At 46.9% G+C, this 16,407-nt stretch overlaps 1 protein-coding gene across 1 annotated transcript; it reads left to right on the forward strand.

Moving 5' to 3' along the window:
- Positions 1–541: 541 nt before the first annotated feature.
- LOC135804544 (suppressor of SWI4 1 homolog) lies at positions 542–16,158 on the forward strand. The gene is made up of 15 exons (XM_065318435.1): positions 542–731; positions 5,034–5,207; positions 5,756–5,857; positions 6,215–6,265; positions 8,577–8,654; positions 8,841–8,933; positions 9,293–9,369; positions 9,639–9,746; positions 10,367–10,487; positions 10,976–11,054; positions 11,643–11,697; positions 12,840–12,914; positions 13,362–13,411; positions 13,658–13,741; positions 15,494–16,158. The coding sequence occupies exons 1-15, from the start codon at positions 714–716 to the stop codon at positions 15,589–15,591; spliced, it is 1,263 nt and encodes a 420-aa protein (XP_065174507.1). The 5' UTR covers positions 542–713; the 3' UTR covers positions 15,592–16,158.
- The last annotated feature ends 249 nt before the right edge of the window (positions 16,159–16,407 follow it).

Raw genomic sequence — 16,407 nt, forward strand, 5'->3', positions numbered from 1 at the left:
GGTAGCTGCATTTCTTGCTGTTGCTGCATGAGTATTTTTTAGTGTTGAAACAATCTCACCGGATACTCGTTAGCTCGCTCGCCAGAAACTCGGCTCGTTTGTACGGCCAGCTCGTTTGCACTAACGAACACCGTACACCATGATCATGGGTGGACATCCTGAGCTGCATTGTGAGCTGCTTTTTTTTTTTTTTTTTTTTTTTTTTTTTTTTTTTTTTTTTGGCCGAATATTGGTCCGGCAGCTGCCGGACCTGCCGGACCGCCTGCTACGGCCCTGACATTGGTAGCTCCTATCGCAGTATCGGCATGTCGGGATCATATATCAGGGAGTTCAGTTGTGACGACTGCATGTAGCGACTCTACTCGTACCCGCACAACTGTCTCGGTCCTCCTGCTCGGCGCTCGCCGTGTGCATGCTCGGGATATCTCATGTTCCGTTACGTCATACTATCATGGATTTCATGTTCCACGCGGGGCATGCCGGCACGATGCATCGATGACGTGAAACATTTGTTTTGCTGTTCGGTCTCCGTTTTCGTTTTGCCTTCATTTTTCAACACGAGTCGTGATGGCCCAGTTCGAGTCTGTTTCTTTGTGATCAGAGTAATTATATCTTTGTCGTGCCTGGTGCCCTTGTTCATAGCACACCGTTTTGGTGATAAGAAGAGCTGATATACTACGGTATTTACTGGATCGCGTTTATTTCTTGGCAGTATGGCGAAGGGTCGAAGGGTACGTGCACACAATCTCAACCTTTTCATAATATTTTTATTTTCTGTCTTCGTAGACTGGCAATGATGGTTCTGGCATTGTATAACTTTGATGCACTAGCATTATTTGTGCTAGAATATCCAAGTAAGAAAGGGTTTGCTCCCCACAATATCCAAGTACATGTATTATTGTAATAGTGGTAGAAAAAAGCTGCTCATGAAAATGTTCTGTTTCACAGTTTATTAAAATTTAATGACTATGTGAGAGGCACTGCGAATTTGTTTGATGTTCATACCGGTTTCCATGACTGGTGTACACGCAGCATAAAGGAGGTCGTGAAGTGCTTACCAGTAGCCTTTGGCAGTATTTAGTAATTTTAGTTGACCCAACTCAAACTGTTCAACAAGGTAGGGAAAAAAGTCGGCGAGAAGACAAAAATCCTATTTAACCCTTTACTGTCCGATTAAAATGTATACAAGCCCACGCAACCACAAAATCTGAAACTAAAATTAGACGTAGCTTTGGTTTGAATCTGACGATTTCCACGATCTTGGGCATCCTGGAAAGGTCTTGACGAGAGGCACGCAATGAGCCCACACTCGGCACCACAGGATGCACTGGTCCAGCGCTGCAAGCCAGGGAACGCGCAAAAGCGCTGAGCTCACGCTCGAGATCGATCTCAATCCACCATGTCACCCCTGTCGCTCGTATCGAGCTCAAATATTTTCGTAGAGACTCCCGGGAACCTACTTTTGAATTTGAATCGGTGTAGCCTTGCCAACAGGTGACGTAAACAGGGAAAATCCCAGCCGTCGACATGCGCGTCGCGCTCTGAACGCACATTTCCCGGGACCAGAATTACGAGAGCGATAACTCAGCAACCGCTCTTCGTATCGCTTTGGGAATTGTTCGAGGCGACAGCTGAGACTTTTCTCTTCGACCTACATATTTCGATCTCTCCAAAAGACCTAGATTTGAGCAAGTTACGATAATTTCAAAATGCCTACCCCATCGATCCCATTGGATCGATGCTTGTATGTACGGACAGTAAAGGGTTAAAGGGGAAGTATACCCTAAAATCAAATTTTCACCAGTTGTAGTCTTCGGGGTGCTGAGTCGAATGGTCTTGGTCCGAGGAAGCTGAGACGCTCCCTTCCTACTTGAATCCCAATCGAACTCGCGCACTTCCACCGAAACTGGGTGACTGCGCCCTACTAGATGGGGATTTGTATGCAAAATGTCACTAAAAGCGCCATTTCGTTCTTATAAAAGCACGGATGACCGCGATTGGCCCATATGTTGTAGTCTTTTGGACGCTGAGTCGACTGGTTTTGGTCCGAAAAGGCTGCGATGCAGCGTTCCTCCTTTATTCCCAATCGAACATGGTTGAACAAGCGGTCACGTGCTCCTGCGTACACCAGTCAGCTGGTCACCGTGCCTGCAGGGTACAACTTACTAGCCTGTTTGACCTTTTTTGGGTGCAGTCCTGTCACTCGAGTTGAACCTTGGTGTGAAAGTTGTCGCCTGCTGGCGCGGTGACCAGGTGATTTGGGCAACCAGGACCACGTGACCGCTTCTTCAACCATGTTCGATTGGGAATAAAGGAGGAACGCTGCATCGCAGCCTTTTCGGACCAAAACCAGTCGACTCAGCGTCCAAAAGACTGCAACATATAGGCCAATCGCGGTCATCCGTGCTTTTATAAGAACGAAATGGCGCTTTTAGTGACATTTTGCATACAAATCCCCATCTAGTAGGGCGCAGTCACCCAGTTTCGGTGGAAGTGCGCGAGTTCGATTGGGATTCAAGTAGGAAGGGAGCGTCTCAGCTTCCTCGGACCAAGACCATTCGACTCAGCACCCCGAAGACTACAACTGGTGAAAATTTGATTTTAGGGTATACTTCCCCTTTAATACCGAAAAAAATGATGTGTCCGCTCTCATCACGGCTGTTAGCTGCACTTGGATCGCTGCAACTTAGTTTTCTGCACGTGAACCATGAAAAATCAATGCATGCTCATGCATAACCAGTCAGCTGGCCTGCTCGCCCACGCATTTGACAGGTAACAATTCCATCAAATTTGAGATATCGCTTCGTTTTAAGTCTCAAAACATTTCTAAAGTCACCAAAACCACGCTGGTAATCGATGGCTATTCAATGTTAACATCTTCAGGAAGACTTCAGCCGTTCCCGAGAGTTTGGGCATCGTTGCCATTATTTTTCACGGTGTTCTTCTTCCTCCTGTCTGGAGCTGCAATTGCATCCTGGAATTATTTGAAAGGTATTTCGTGCGGGCTGTGGGGGGTTCCAACAGGCATAAACTGACATCGCTATAGGATAACTGGTAACTTTCACCCTTCAAGGAGGTAGAGCAATGAGAATTTTTTTGTGGCGGTCGTGGCTGTATTTGTGCACTTCCAAGGCTTTCATTCTGCCTGATACTACTCTCTACTGTATAGGAATCGTTGTTTAGGCACATGTAGCTGTCTTATTTGGTAGATCTGCTGTTTTCAATCACTTGGGACACTTTGTCTAGCCTATTTGTCTTTCGTTCGTGCCATCTATCAGTTTTGTGGGGTGCCTTGGCCTGTATTTGTGAAGTTCTCGAGTAAAGACCCTAATTCTTGACTGGAGTCACGACTTGAATTGTATTTGCTGGGCGAGCCCTCGTTCACGCAGTTGTCCTTATCGTAATAGTCAATATCTGCTTGCTGGACGGACTAGCGGCTAGAATAGGGATGACCAAATGGTCCAAGTGTGTACTAGTACACGATTATTGTTTCCATCATCGTGAAATGAGCGTTGTGGAATTGCAGTCGTCTGCCTTTGGCACTGAGGACATGAGGAGAGTTGATTGTTACTTCTGCTCAGCAATGAAGCTATCATCAGCTCTCTTTGTTCTAATTGTTGAGAGGACATACTGGCATCGCAATCAAGTAAAGATTAGGCAAACCTCGCCAACCTCCAAAGAGAGTCGAAGATATTTTCTCCAAATGCAAAGACGATCTTTGTGAGTTTGTGACTTGCATTTGCGTGCATACATGAGCAAGTCACGGACCACGGCACGTGCGCCGTTACCATGCCATCTCGAACCGACGCCATCTTTTTAAGTTGCCGCTTCTTGACAGCCGTGTCATACCATGACACCAGCAGGCCAGAGGAACAATAAGTATGGATTTTAACGTCGTTTTAACGTCGAACTTATAATAGTTCCTTTTGTAGTCCAACCCTCAGTGTGATGAAGATTTCTGGTGATATTCACATGAAACCGACGTTTACATCGGTACGTATTGTTCCTCTGGTGTTGTTGTGGTGTGAGTATGTACACATCATTTCTCTCAAAGGTAGGGAATGTTCAGGAATATTAGACTGCAGTCACACCAACGCATAGCCAATTGGTTTGCAGGCTTGCCTGTGAATCATGAAGTCCCGAGTTCTAAAGCTGCGCTGTTAACAAGGAGTGTGTTTAGTGCTCTCTCAATTGCGGTGATGCGAGCGAGTACCGCTTTACATGCAATGAACTGTGCCGACACCCACGGTGACACTTGCTCGGAGTGAGCGTGACAAGGATGCGGTTTATGGTGCTATAGGGCGGTTACACGCCCGCTTGTTTGAGAAACGTATCCCCCGCTCCCCTGACTAACTTGTGAGGTTTGCATTCGACACTAAGGATAGAATTATGGGTGAAGTGGTGGCCCGCCGATGCAAATGTCTCTGCTTGATGTGTTCCTCAACACGTCAGGTGATGCGGCCGCGAATCCGGCTAACTTTACTTAGTCACAAAGCAGGATTCAGTAAAACCTGTCATGTTGACCACCTGCCCCATAGAACAACCATGGTCTGGACCGAGGGTTCATTTCTACTAATACGAACCTGGAGAAGGAGACCACCTGTACACAGCGGCCACATTTTTGAAGGTCCCTCGAGCGCGATCGGCTTAGACACGTTTTTAGTTTGCAAGCAGAGACTGTTACATACCTTATCCAGGCCTGGAATGAACTTTGCTCAGGCACACTGTTGACTGAATAGGTTCTCGCATACTTGGAATCAGACAACATGGCGCCAGCGACAAGCAGATATGTGTGTTTCGGGAATGATTCTAGCAATCAAGCCATCAGCATGATCAAAATACTGCCGTAGTGATTGCCAGGTTTCAGGCCACACACACACACACGCCACACACACACACACACACACACACACACATACACACATACCTGCACACACACAGACACACGGACATCTCCTTTTTGTGTCCGTTGCTGATATCTCATTCCTACTATATTATCCTTGATGTTCCGTATTGTTTGTTCTTCACTGCAGAAGAAGAAGAAGGTGCTGACCTCTGCTAAGCCTAGAAGTGGCGCAAGCTTAGATGAAGGTGCTCGACCTCCACAGGCGATTGTCGTGTCGCGTGGCGAAGTGGGCCACAACGTACTTCGTCTCGTGATGGATTTGCGGCGAATCATGGAGCCCTTCACGGCGCCCAAGCTCAAAGTAGGTCTTCTGTACTGTATAGACTGTAATGCGGCCCTTACCTGACCATCCTCTCCCCCGGTTCCCGATATACCCTGTAATGCGGTCCTTACCATCCTCTCCCCCGGTTCCCGATATACCCTGTAATGCGGTCCTTACCATCCTCTCCCCCGGTTCCCGATATACCCTGTAATGCGGTCCTTACCATCCTCTCCCCCGGTTCCCGATATACCCTGTAATGCGGTCCTTACCATCCTCTCCCCTGGTTCCCGATATACCCTGTAATGCGGTCCTTACCATCCTCTCCCCCGGTTCCCGATCCACATTGGGACCATAGACGTCACATACACTGCAGTGCAAACTGCAAACGCTACTGCGAGTGCGATGTAGCGAGTGCTGCGTCAGTCACGATATTGGTATATAGTCAACCTTTGCGAATAGTGACCCTCGACCGTGCATGAGACAAGTGTCATTATGTGCGAGTAGCCCTTGATTGCAGTTGACAGTACCTACTTTACTGAGATGATCTTACTTGTGCTGTGCTTTGCTCTGCTTTGCTTTGTAACCAGGTGAGAAAGAACAATGTGATCAAGGATTACGTTGCTGTTGCTGGTCCACTGGGAATTACACACATGCTGATGCTAACCAAGACCGAGGAGCACACCAACCTTGTGAGTGTCGTGCAGCCATTGCCTCTCTCTCTCTCTCTCTCTCTCTCTCTCTCTCTCTCTCTCTCTCTCTCTCTCTCTCTCTCTCTCTCTCTCCCCCCCCCCTCTCTCTCTCTCTCTCTCTCTCTCTCTCTCTCTCTCTCTCTCTCTCTCTCTCTCCCAGCATGCCTGCAGGGGGCATGTGCAGGTTGCTAGGAGTACGGTCATGTACATTCACGTATGGCTGCATGCGCTATGTGTGTTAACTCAGCATGACCAGTTGACTACTCATATTTCGCTAGTTTCATGTTGGGCAGGAAGCGGGCAATGCGCACATGTCGTTGATCCTTTCCTTTTGGCGTATTCTGTGTATGTGCGCAGCGTATGGCAAGGTTTCCAAGGGGTCCAACTCTCTTCTTCCAAGTGAATGAGGTAAGTTAAACGGTATGCTAGATGCCTGAATAGATGTGGCAAGTTTTAGCGTCACATCTGCTTCTTTGTACAGACCCTGTGATTTGAGGCGAGCGATCGCTCTCGCGCGCCATCGCGCGCCTTATTTTCTTGGAAGGTGCACTTTTTGTCGCGCGCCTGAAACTATTTTTGGCTGCATGTACGCTTTTCGGAGTGCAGCGCAACTACTACTGTACTATGACTAGTACGAGTGTATGGTGTCAAGTGCACTCATCGATCCGTGCGCAGGCCGGAACTGTGCCCGCTCGCGCTGTTATGAAACAGACTAGACAGTGAGTTAGTCATGTGTAGTGACATGCACAGTACTGAGTAGGCAAGTTCACTGCACGTACACTGTGAGTGTGACATAGGCACTGCACTGGCATGGCGCCCAGCTAGCCTGGCATGACCTCGGGGCATTTCACACGTCTGGATGAATGATTGCGGCTTGAACTAGTCAGAGCTGTGCCGCGTAGATCTACCACCACTCATGAAACACTCCAGTTCAACGGGTTTTACGGACCCCTGCATGCAGCGCAGGGGTCCGTACAACCCTAGTCTGAACTAGCGCCTGGCGGGTCCGAGTAGCAAGATAGACCGCAGTCTGACATAGACTAGTAGTTCTGGTAGTTCTGCTAGTGCATGCGTTGCAAGTAAATGCACCCAAATGGCTCTTTTGTCCTCTTACTCTTAGAATAAAAGGCCAATTGGTCAACTGGAGTTGATCATACCAGTTGTTTTCTTTCCTTGCGACATGATCCCTTGCTGGTGATCTCCTGCTGCTGCTAGCAGTAGAAATGTCGAAAGGGAACAGTGTGCAGTTGTCCACTTTCCTCAGCTGGAAAGTAGATGAGGACATAGGCTTCAACTCGGTGAAGAAGGAAGGTAAAGAGCTGGTCGTGAAAGTGTGGTGCAAGTCGTGTGCGAAGTATTCTGACGTTATCCGGAGCGACTCTATGGCTGAGAGGTCAAGCGAAGGTCGATGCGTTGAGGTTTGTGGAGGGATCGGACTACGTGACGAAGCACGCTGTCACTCGACATTTGTCTGGACAGGTAAGTGGTCAATTCAATGTCGAAAGTAAAGTCGATCGGACTCGCGACCATTCTCCTTGTTTTCTTCGCTTGTTGTCATGTAGGCGCATAGCATCGGAGTGAGCCATGCGAAGCTATTGGGTGACACCGACAAATCATCGTCGACGTCTGCATCAGGGAGCAAGGCAACACAAGCGCCTCAGCAGCCACGCATCCACACAGCTATTCTAGTCCAAGCGGAGGACGCATACGGAAAGCTCTTCCACACTGCATATTTGATGGCAGTTCACGGCCAACCGCTGTCATCTTTCAAGACAATGGTGGAAATTCAGAAAGCATCCAGAATTTTTTCTCTAAAAAAATGATATCAATAATGTGCTGTGTTGTTGGAGTGAGAATTTTTGGATCACTCTCCTACAGCTCGCCTGACACAGGCGAGGAGAGCGATAGATCACTCGCCACCTATTTTCAAATCACAGGGTCTGTTTGTACAACGTACACGGCACTTTGATGTGGGAGTGGGGTGGGTATGTTAATGCATGAGAAAAGGCTGCTTTGTTGCATGTTTAGATGTGTTCGCTGTGATTTATATTTTAGTCGGAGATAAGAATCCAAATTGCGAGAAAGATGTTAAAATGACCAGTCCACGACTACCAACCGACAGATCCTTCTGCAACGATTGGTGGGTCTTTGTAGTTGCTCCTTATCTGGGCACGCTCAGCGCTTACCTGGCTTTTGATACAACTAAGTTACGTACGAGTTATTGTCTGTTTGATGCCATGTCCGCTCAAAATCGTTTGAGCCAAAGTTCTTTTTCGTATGAAATGTACTCCAATTTGTACTTGTACGTTGTAACAGCACTTCGAAAACCCACTCGCGTGGTATGGGATTTCTGCTTATCGCAGGCCCCTGAAATTGGCCTTATAGAAGGATTATAGTGTCCCCTCAGCAATGATTTTGAGTAGAATACGATCACAGACATGAACTTGTGGGTGGTGGCAATTAGGATACCATGGTCAGCCTTCGAGCACCCGGGTCTACCCAGTCCCGGTCACATCTTGGCCCTGTTGTTAGTACCCAGTCCCGGTCACATCTTGGCCCTGTTGTTGGTACCCGGTCATGGTCACATCTTGGCCCTGTTGTTACTAGTGTATCCCCCACCTCGCACTGGCTGAGCAAGCCGTGCAGACTTTCCTTCAACTTCCTCGTCTCTGCTTATTTTAAAGTAGTTTATATCCTTCGTATTTGTTGGTTTGTGCAGTATTCGTTCATGAAGGATATTGCTACAGTTTTGCGCCGGCCTAAATCCGGTGCAGCACAGTTTCAGACACCAGCATTGGTAAGAATTGGCTAACAGTGTGTTTTCGGGTGTTTTATAAACAATACTGTTTCTCCCCTGATAATCAGCTTGTGACATGAATGGTTCTTTTTATGACTTGCAGCTGGTTCCTCTTCAGTAGGGTTTTTGTTTTGTTTTGTAGCAGGCTTGCATTTGTTCGTGCCTCTCTTTGCGTCTTCTCCTCAGCTAATTCTGAATAACTTTAGTGGCGATGCACCGCATATGAAGGTCATGGCCAGCATGTTTCAGAACATGTTCCCGGCTATTAATATACAGAAGGTGAGTCCGGTGTGGGGCCCGGCGGCGGTGTTGTTGGTCTGCATGTCCGCCGGTTTGACATTGTGCTATGCAGCCGCTGTCAGTCACACACATGCACAGCCAGCCTGCAAGCACTTTTCTGGACTGAAACTGTGCAGATTGCTATGCTGATGCGTACGCTGCTGTTTGAAATCTTTTATTCTCACAATGGCCTGTTGCTAATGTTGATAAACTGGTATTGCTCTGATGTAGATTGTTCCGTACCACTTGCATGTGTGCATAACCTTGTGCCCTGGCTACTGTTGTCTGCCCTATTTCAGTTAGTTGACCAGGGAGCTTGTATCTAGCGTGTTACTTCTATGTTTGATTGTTGTCTGTAGTTGAAGTTGGCTGACATCCGCCGTTGTGTTCTCATCACCTACGACTCTGAAAAGCAGCTTGTATACATCCGTCATTTGTAAGTGGACTCTTTTTTGTTGGTTAGTGCTGTAGAAAGAAGGCATTGTATGTATGTAGGGTATGTGTTTGGGTCTGGTGTGTGCTCTTTAAAAAAAGGTTTGAGTTGACTTGTAGAGTTTGCTGTCTTCTTGAAGGGTGCAAGATGTGTGTGTGTGTGTGTGTGTGTGTGTGTGTGCCTGTTACTGTCTGTGTTTGTGCATGCATATTTGTGTGTCCGTGTGTATCTGTCTGTCTGTGTTTGCGTTGGAATGTTGTGAACCGTCCCAGTCATGTGCAGGCTGTGCCCGTAGGTATGAGTCGGCAGGTGAAGAGATTGCTCAAGCTACAGCTTCCTAACCTCAGCACGTGTAGTGATATCAGTGACTATCTGCTAAAGTAAGTCAATGCTGTTGCTGCTGCTGCTACTGCTGTTGTTGCTGCTGCTATGATGTGTGCATATCGTGAGGACTGGTTCTTATGGAGATTCTCAGGCGCTGTACAGTGTACTTCCATTCACGCTATTGAGGCCAACACTATGCAGACTGGCGACAATCCATGATCGTAGGAGTATTATAGGCCTGTCTACTCATGTCATCGTTCCTCAACTTCTCGGCTTTCTGGCTGGTTTTTATCATTTATGATTGTTGGTGCGGTTTGTGATAGAACACCTCTGTTTGACTGCGTTATGGTAGAAGATGTGTATGTGTACATGTCACATTGTGATACCTGGTTTAGCAGTGGCGTGGCCTGTAAAACCACTTTTTGTTAGCACCAACATGCGTGGAGTGAGTGTACATAGGTCGCCCTGGTTTCAGAGACCACCTGTGCTCAAGGACCGCCATAGGCCGGTCTCATGGATGGTAACTGTGCTGTGCGTAACTGTCCAAGCACTAAGTCAACGTGACTGCTTGAAGCAGTACAAGCATTCCATACCTTCTCTTGATGCTGTGCTGTTCTGACTCATTGTTATTCTCTTCTGCTTTGCTCCTCTATTTAATATTTTTCTCTCTTTCCAGTGGTGGCCTTGGATCAGAAAGCGAAGCAGAGGATCCTGCTGACACACAGGTCACGCTGCCTCAGAATGTGCCGGGCAGAGGCAACCTGAAGCAGCAGCGCAGTGCAGTACGCTTGACCGAGGTACGTCACTGGGTGCTGGTGTTGGTGCGGCTGGGCAAGCTACTTTTCACTTGTCCTCTGCTGTGCTGCTCCTTGCTACACTCTCTCTCATGCCAGTGTGCTGTTCACTGTTTAGAAGTCTGATAGTTTGCAGGTATGATTGTGTTCAGTCTGCCAGTAGCTCTCTCTCTCTCTCTCTCTCTCTCTCTCTCTCTCTCTCTCTCTCTCTCTCTCTCTCTCTCTCTCTCTCTCTCTCTCTCTCTCTCTCTCTCTCTCCCCCCCCCCCTCTCCCTCTCTCTCTCTCTCTCTCTCTCTCTCTCTCTCTCTCTCTCTCTCTCTCTCTCTCTCTCTCTCTCTCTCTCTCTCTCTCTCTCCTCTCCCCCCCCCCCCTCTCCCTGCATGTTATCCTTTCAGTTTTGTAGTCTTGTTTCTATTGTCTTACACACTACATGTACACAGTTTGTAAAACGTGTAGTACTGTGTTCTGTGTTCTGTGTTCTGATGTGTAGCTGGGTCCGCGAGTGTCAATGCAACTGATGCGTATTGAGGATGGCTTCTGTGATGGGGAGGTTATCTATCATTCCTACAGTAAGTAATGAGTCTACTAATGACCTCTGTGCTGGTGCTACTGCTGCTTCAATTAAAGTTGCTAACTAGACACTGCAGCAAGTCCTTACTGGACTTGTTCTTCTTGCATTTCCCTTGAACTTGTTCAAACTTGTGCTGTTTGTGCAACTTTATACTCTGTATAATACATGTACAAGATGTCTGTGAAGATTCTGCTCTTGTTGAGAACTCTCTGGCCCAGTCCAGTTTCGACAAACACTGGCTTCTACCTCTCATCCCCATAATTATAATATTCACTACTTGACACTCCCTCAAACTGATGAATACTTGAGCTTTCGGTGTGCATTTATAAGTTTTATTATTATTATGATGACCCAAAGGCAACTTTTACGATGTATAGCTCGTAATGTTCGCTAAGATTTTATTTTGGTTGATTTCGTTGCTTGCACAGCCAACTGATAACGATCACCGGTGGCCTTGTGGAAGTTCTCTGTTACTAACTGAACATCTATGTGCATGTGTCCGCTCGCATGCACGTGTGTGTGTGTGTGTGTGTGTGTGTGTGTCTATCTGTCTGTCTGTCTGTCTGTCTGTATGATGCCCATACAGTCAAGAAAACTAAGAAAGAGGTCAAAACCATGCAAGCCGAGAAGAAGGCACGAGAGTAAGTTTTTTTTTTTATGCCTTTAGCGCATCGACCTACTGTGACTTTTTAGTCCGGTCTGTTATAGTTGCACGTTTTGCAGTGCTCCGTACTGCATAACCATGTACATGTAGCGTGTTACCCGGCACTATGCCTTACCACACCTTCCACGGCTGTTGTGAAGGCCATTATGTGCATGTCTTCCATCAAGAGCCTATACACCAGCTGTGCGGTGCTCATCACTTTCTGCATTGGGATTTGGCCTGGGCAAAAAATCCAAACTTCATAAATCAGTAATTACAGTCCATTCATAAAAAGATAGGTTCTGGCGAGCTCCCGTATTTGGTGATTTTTCGTGATTTCATCGTACACAGTGCAGTGCTGCGAACTTTGAAATTTGAAAAAGGGTCCAAAAAGGGTGCCTGAACTGGGGTTCGAACCGCAGAATGCACTGTTGCAGGCGGGGTCAAACGACCTGGATTTTGATGGTTTTTCCCAATTCAGTGCTTTTGGGGCAAAACCTGGCCGAAATCCTATTCTTGCTATGGCTTGCTTTTTGGACAAAAAAACTTCAGAAACATAATTGGAAGAGGATTCCATATGGGATTGCAGAAAAAAATTCTAAAAAAACTCAACGTTTGACCCATTTATGGCCAAAAGCTAGAAGTTCATTTTTTTCTGAATGGACTGTAGTACTATGGTCATACGCACCGGTGGTGGGGCAACATGCGTGATTTGTGTACAAGTCAGTCACAAATCTGGCAACACAGTCATACAATCTACAGCTTTATCTGGCAGCCCTTGGCTGACGCAAGGCTTTCATTTTGCCGCCACGCAGCCCAATAGAGACTTTGAACACTCTGGGGGCGGGGGCGGGTGATAGACTTTTTACTGTGCCAGAATTCCTGCTGCGCAGCTCCCAGTACCAACTTAGTGACTTCTCGCCTCCACCTAATGCTTGCTCTGTTCCTCTCTCTCTCTCTCTCTCTCTCTCTCTCTCTCTCTCTCTCTCTCTCTCTCTCTCTCTCTCTCTCTCTCTCTCTCCCCTCTCTCTCTCTCTCTCTCTCTCTCTCTCTCCCCCCCCCCCCTCTCTCTCTCGTGACTTTTCATTGTATTCTACTGAACAGTAGTGATGTTTCCTTCTGCTGTTGTTTCTCGTACAGAGAGTTACGTGTGCATCGGAGACGTGAGCAGGAGAAGAACGTCAAGTTAAAAGCCAAGAAGCGCGAGGAGCACAAGTAAGTAGTTGCGATCAGTGCCACACAGGGATGCTGTGCTGTATGGGTACATGATTGTACTGTAGGATCAAAATGTGATATTTCACTACATGTCCTGTTTTAACACCACTTAAACTTGACGATCACCAGATATTTGTTGGCTACCGACATGAAATTTCCACGAATTCTGGATTTCACAACCAGCAAGACTATACATGCTAACTCTCTCTCTCTCTCTCTCTCGCTCGCTCTCGCTCTCGCTCTCTCTCTCTCTCTCTCTCTCTCTCTCTCTCTCTCTCTCTCTCTCTCTCTCTCAAATTTCAAGATTTGTTACGATTATTTTTTTGGCAAAGGAGGACTCCTTTATAGTGTCGGTGACAATGACTATGTTCGAGTCAGACCTCTGCTCATACTAATGCAATTATTTCCTGGTTCTTCTCTCACTACTGCTGTTTTTGCTGTTGACAGGAAAAAGTGTCGTGACGGACTGAAGAAGAAGATGATGCCCGCCGATGCAGGTTAGGACTGCAGATTTCTTTTCACTTGGACCGATGTGCTGGCAGGATTTTTTCACCTTGTTGGCCCTTGTGAAAAGGCGTTGCTGGTTTGGTTCCCGTGATAACAATCCACTTTTACGCTAGCGCTGCACTGTACTGCATGGGTCTTGTGCCATCGTCACCATTGTTGCTGTTGCTGCTTCTGCTGTGTAAACAAAGTCGAAAACCCATGGTATTTTTTACGTGATATGTATCTGCGCTGTACAGTGAATGAGCGTAGCCACGCGTCAGAGGACAGCGAGGATGATGCGGATTATTACCGCAAAGAAGTCGGTGAAGACCCTGATGCCGGTAGGTAGCAAGTTAACTGATAGCCACAAGCGCATGCTCTCTCTCTCTCTCTCTCTCTCTCTCTCACGCACACACATGCACGTGCGCGCACACACACACACACACACACACACACACACAGACACACACACACACACACACACACACACACACACATGTACCATGTATATGCCCGTCGCAAGAGAAGCACGCAAATCTGCAACTACACTGGATGTGCACCCACAGATTTTCTCTTTATAGCAACGATAGCGGATCTGATTCTGATTGAAACAGATCAAGACAAGCGCCAGATAACTGTCTAATCCACACAACTGGCACACACACACACACACACACACACACACACACACACACACACACACACACACACACACACACACACACACACACACACCAGGGATGAATTTATCCAGTATCGCATCGCAGTTTGCTACGCAAAATCGATCTACTGCTACTCAAAAATCCAGTGGCACGCAGAAAACTGCAATACATACATGTGCAGGCTATCCATGTTTTTTGTAGCTTACGCCACGACTGACATTTTGCATAGCGAAAACTGCTATGCAAAAACATGACAGTAAATTCATCCCTGCACACACACACACATCACACACACACACATCACACACACACACACACGCACGCACACACACACACACACACACACACACACACACACACACACACACAAGTGAAGTGCATACAAAACATCTCGATTCTCGTGCATGTACTTGCATGCAAATACCGGTACATGTCCAGGTCGACGTAGTGTGTGTGTGTGTGTGTGTGTGTGTGTGAACTAACTCGAGGCCCAGTTGCTTTGGATATCAAGATGATAGGGGCAAGATTGGAATACCGCCACATACTGGTATGGATTGAAATAATAACGTTAAAAGCCCCTCCAAAATAGAAACCCTCTTGAATAGAAGCACCCTCAAATTGGCATAGACAAAATAGAAGCCCCCGGTTTCTAATTCCATTGAGTATGGTAGGTATTTATAATAATCAGTGCTAATCACTCGAGGGGGGGGGGGGGGGTGTGAAGGAAAAATCAACAGGAGATAGAAAAGAAACATAACAGTTATTGTACTTGAAGTTGATTATTGTTCAATTTTCTTATTGTTCAATTTTCTTATTGTTCAATTTTCTTATTGTTCAATTTTCTTATTGTTCAATTTTCTTATTCTTCAATTATTTTCTTATTGTTCAATTTTTAAAGGCAAAAATCTCATGATTTAATATGATGATGTGACTTTGGAAAAATCTCGTAATGGCAGTATGGCACGTATTCACTGAAGGCGCACGTGACTAGCGCTGCGGGGAAACAAGTAGGTTTTCTCATTTGCGTACATAGTAAATTCACACTTCACTCTTGACTTGTTGAGCCGTCTCGAACGTTGTATTCCGCAAATTCCACTTCGTTGGGTCACTACTATTGTATACCTTGAGGACCAGTAGTCTATATGGAAAGAAACTCACAAGTTCCAGCGATTAGAGAAACTTCTTTTCCACGCATTTGTATACATTTGTATGCGGAATCGAACAAGTGTCCCCACAGCGTGGCTCACGTGCGCCCATATCATGTATGCAGCGTGGGCGTCCGCCATTTTAGATGAATATGTGCCATTGCTAAAGCAACAAACTGACGGCCGGCTGCATCTCAAGAACAGACAGAGATGTATTTTGTGTGTTTCCTGTCGGTCAAAAGCCTCGGGTCCTATTTTTCATGTTTTCTGTTTTCACACTATGCAGAACTGTTCCCATCAAGGAAGAGAAGAAGAAGAGAAACGACATCCACCAAGGCCCCCGCTGCAAAGCGTACGTCACGGGCGCATCGTCAGAAGAGATGATGAGACTGTGCGCACTCGGAGCGCCGCGCTACTTTATCGAGTCTGCCGTATTCACAGGGTACGCCTTTGGAAAGGCGTTTCCCTCAACTTTATAGGGGTTTCTCAAGTTGTTTGTGATGGGACGGAGGTTGACCGGGCAGCGGCAAAGAAAGAGGACGGTATCGTGTCCTGTTGCCCAGGGAGTGTATTGTCACGCTTGCTAGCCCCAGTCCAGCCCAGCTTCTATGCCACTGTACATGCACCGGACCTCCAGGTGAGCTACAGTCCTACCATCCAGACTCAAGTTGAACAGAATCCCGAAGCAAGGTGACCATGCGTTGCTGATGGGTGTGGCATATAATTCGTTGACGGAGATGTGCACGCTACTGTTGGGCCGCGTAGCTGTGCTAGTTGATTTCAGCTTGTCTGATCCCGTTCTGACTGGTCGGCTCAGTGACGCTTATTTTCCGTTGTCTTTTTCTGCCCGAGCCACATTCCATTTTTGTGCGTTTTCAAGTGACAGGAAACAGCAACATTTGCTTTGTATTGGCCCGATGTGGAGAACTAAATACTAGTAATGCAACCGTGTTCTATGGGCGTGTCCTGTTTGTACTGCACTCATGGCATGGTAGCACATGCCTCATGAGAAACATGCATGAACCAGTTACATGTACATGTATATTGTCCTTCACTGCAGAATATACCCAGACTACTGTAGTACTAGTAGTACCTACCTGGTCTGCTGACACTTGACCTGTCCAATACTTGACAGCCGATGTCAAGTTAGTTACATCAAGAACACAATGCAAATGAACTACAGCAGTCATTTTAACGACC

Source organism: Sycon ciliatum, chromosome 1 (assembly GCF_964019385.1).
Source record: "Sycon ciliatum chromosome 1, ocSycCili1.1, whole genome shotgun sequence".
NCBI classification, from domain to species: domain Eukaryota; kingdom Metazoa; phylum Porifera; class Calcarea; order Leucosolenida; family Sycettidae; genus Sycon; species Sycon ciliatum.

Bases quoted from the DNA above. Each gene is read 5' to 3' on its own strand.
- LOC135804544 (XM_065318435.1), top strand. The intron at 8,934-9,292 runs GTGAGTCCGGTG...TGTTGTCTGTAG, and splicing joins CGGCTATTAATATACAGAAG to TTGAAGTTGGCTGACATCCG. The intron at 10,488-10,975 runs GTACGTCACTGG...TCTGATGTGTAG, and splicing joins GTGCAGTACGCTTGACCGAG to CTGGGTCCGCGAGTGTCAAT.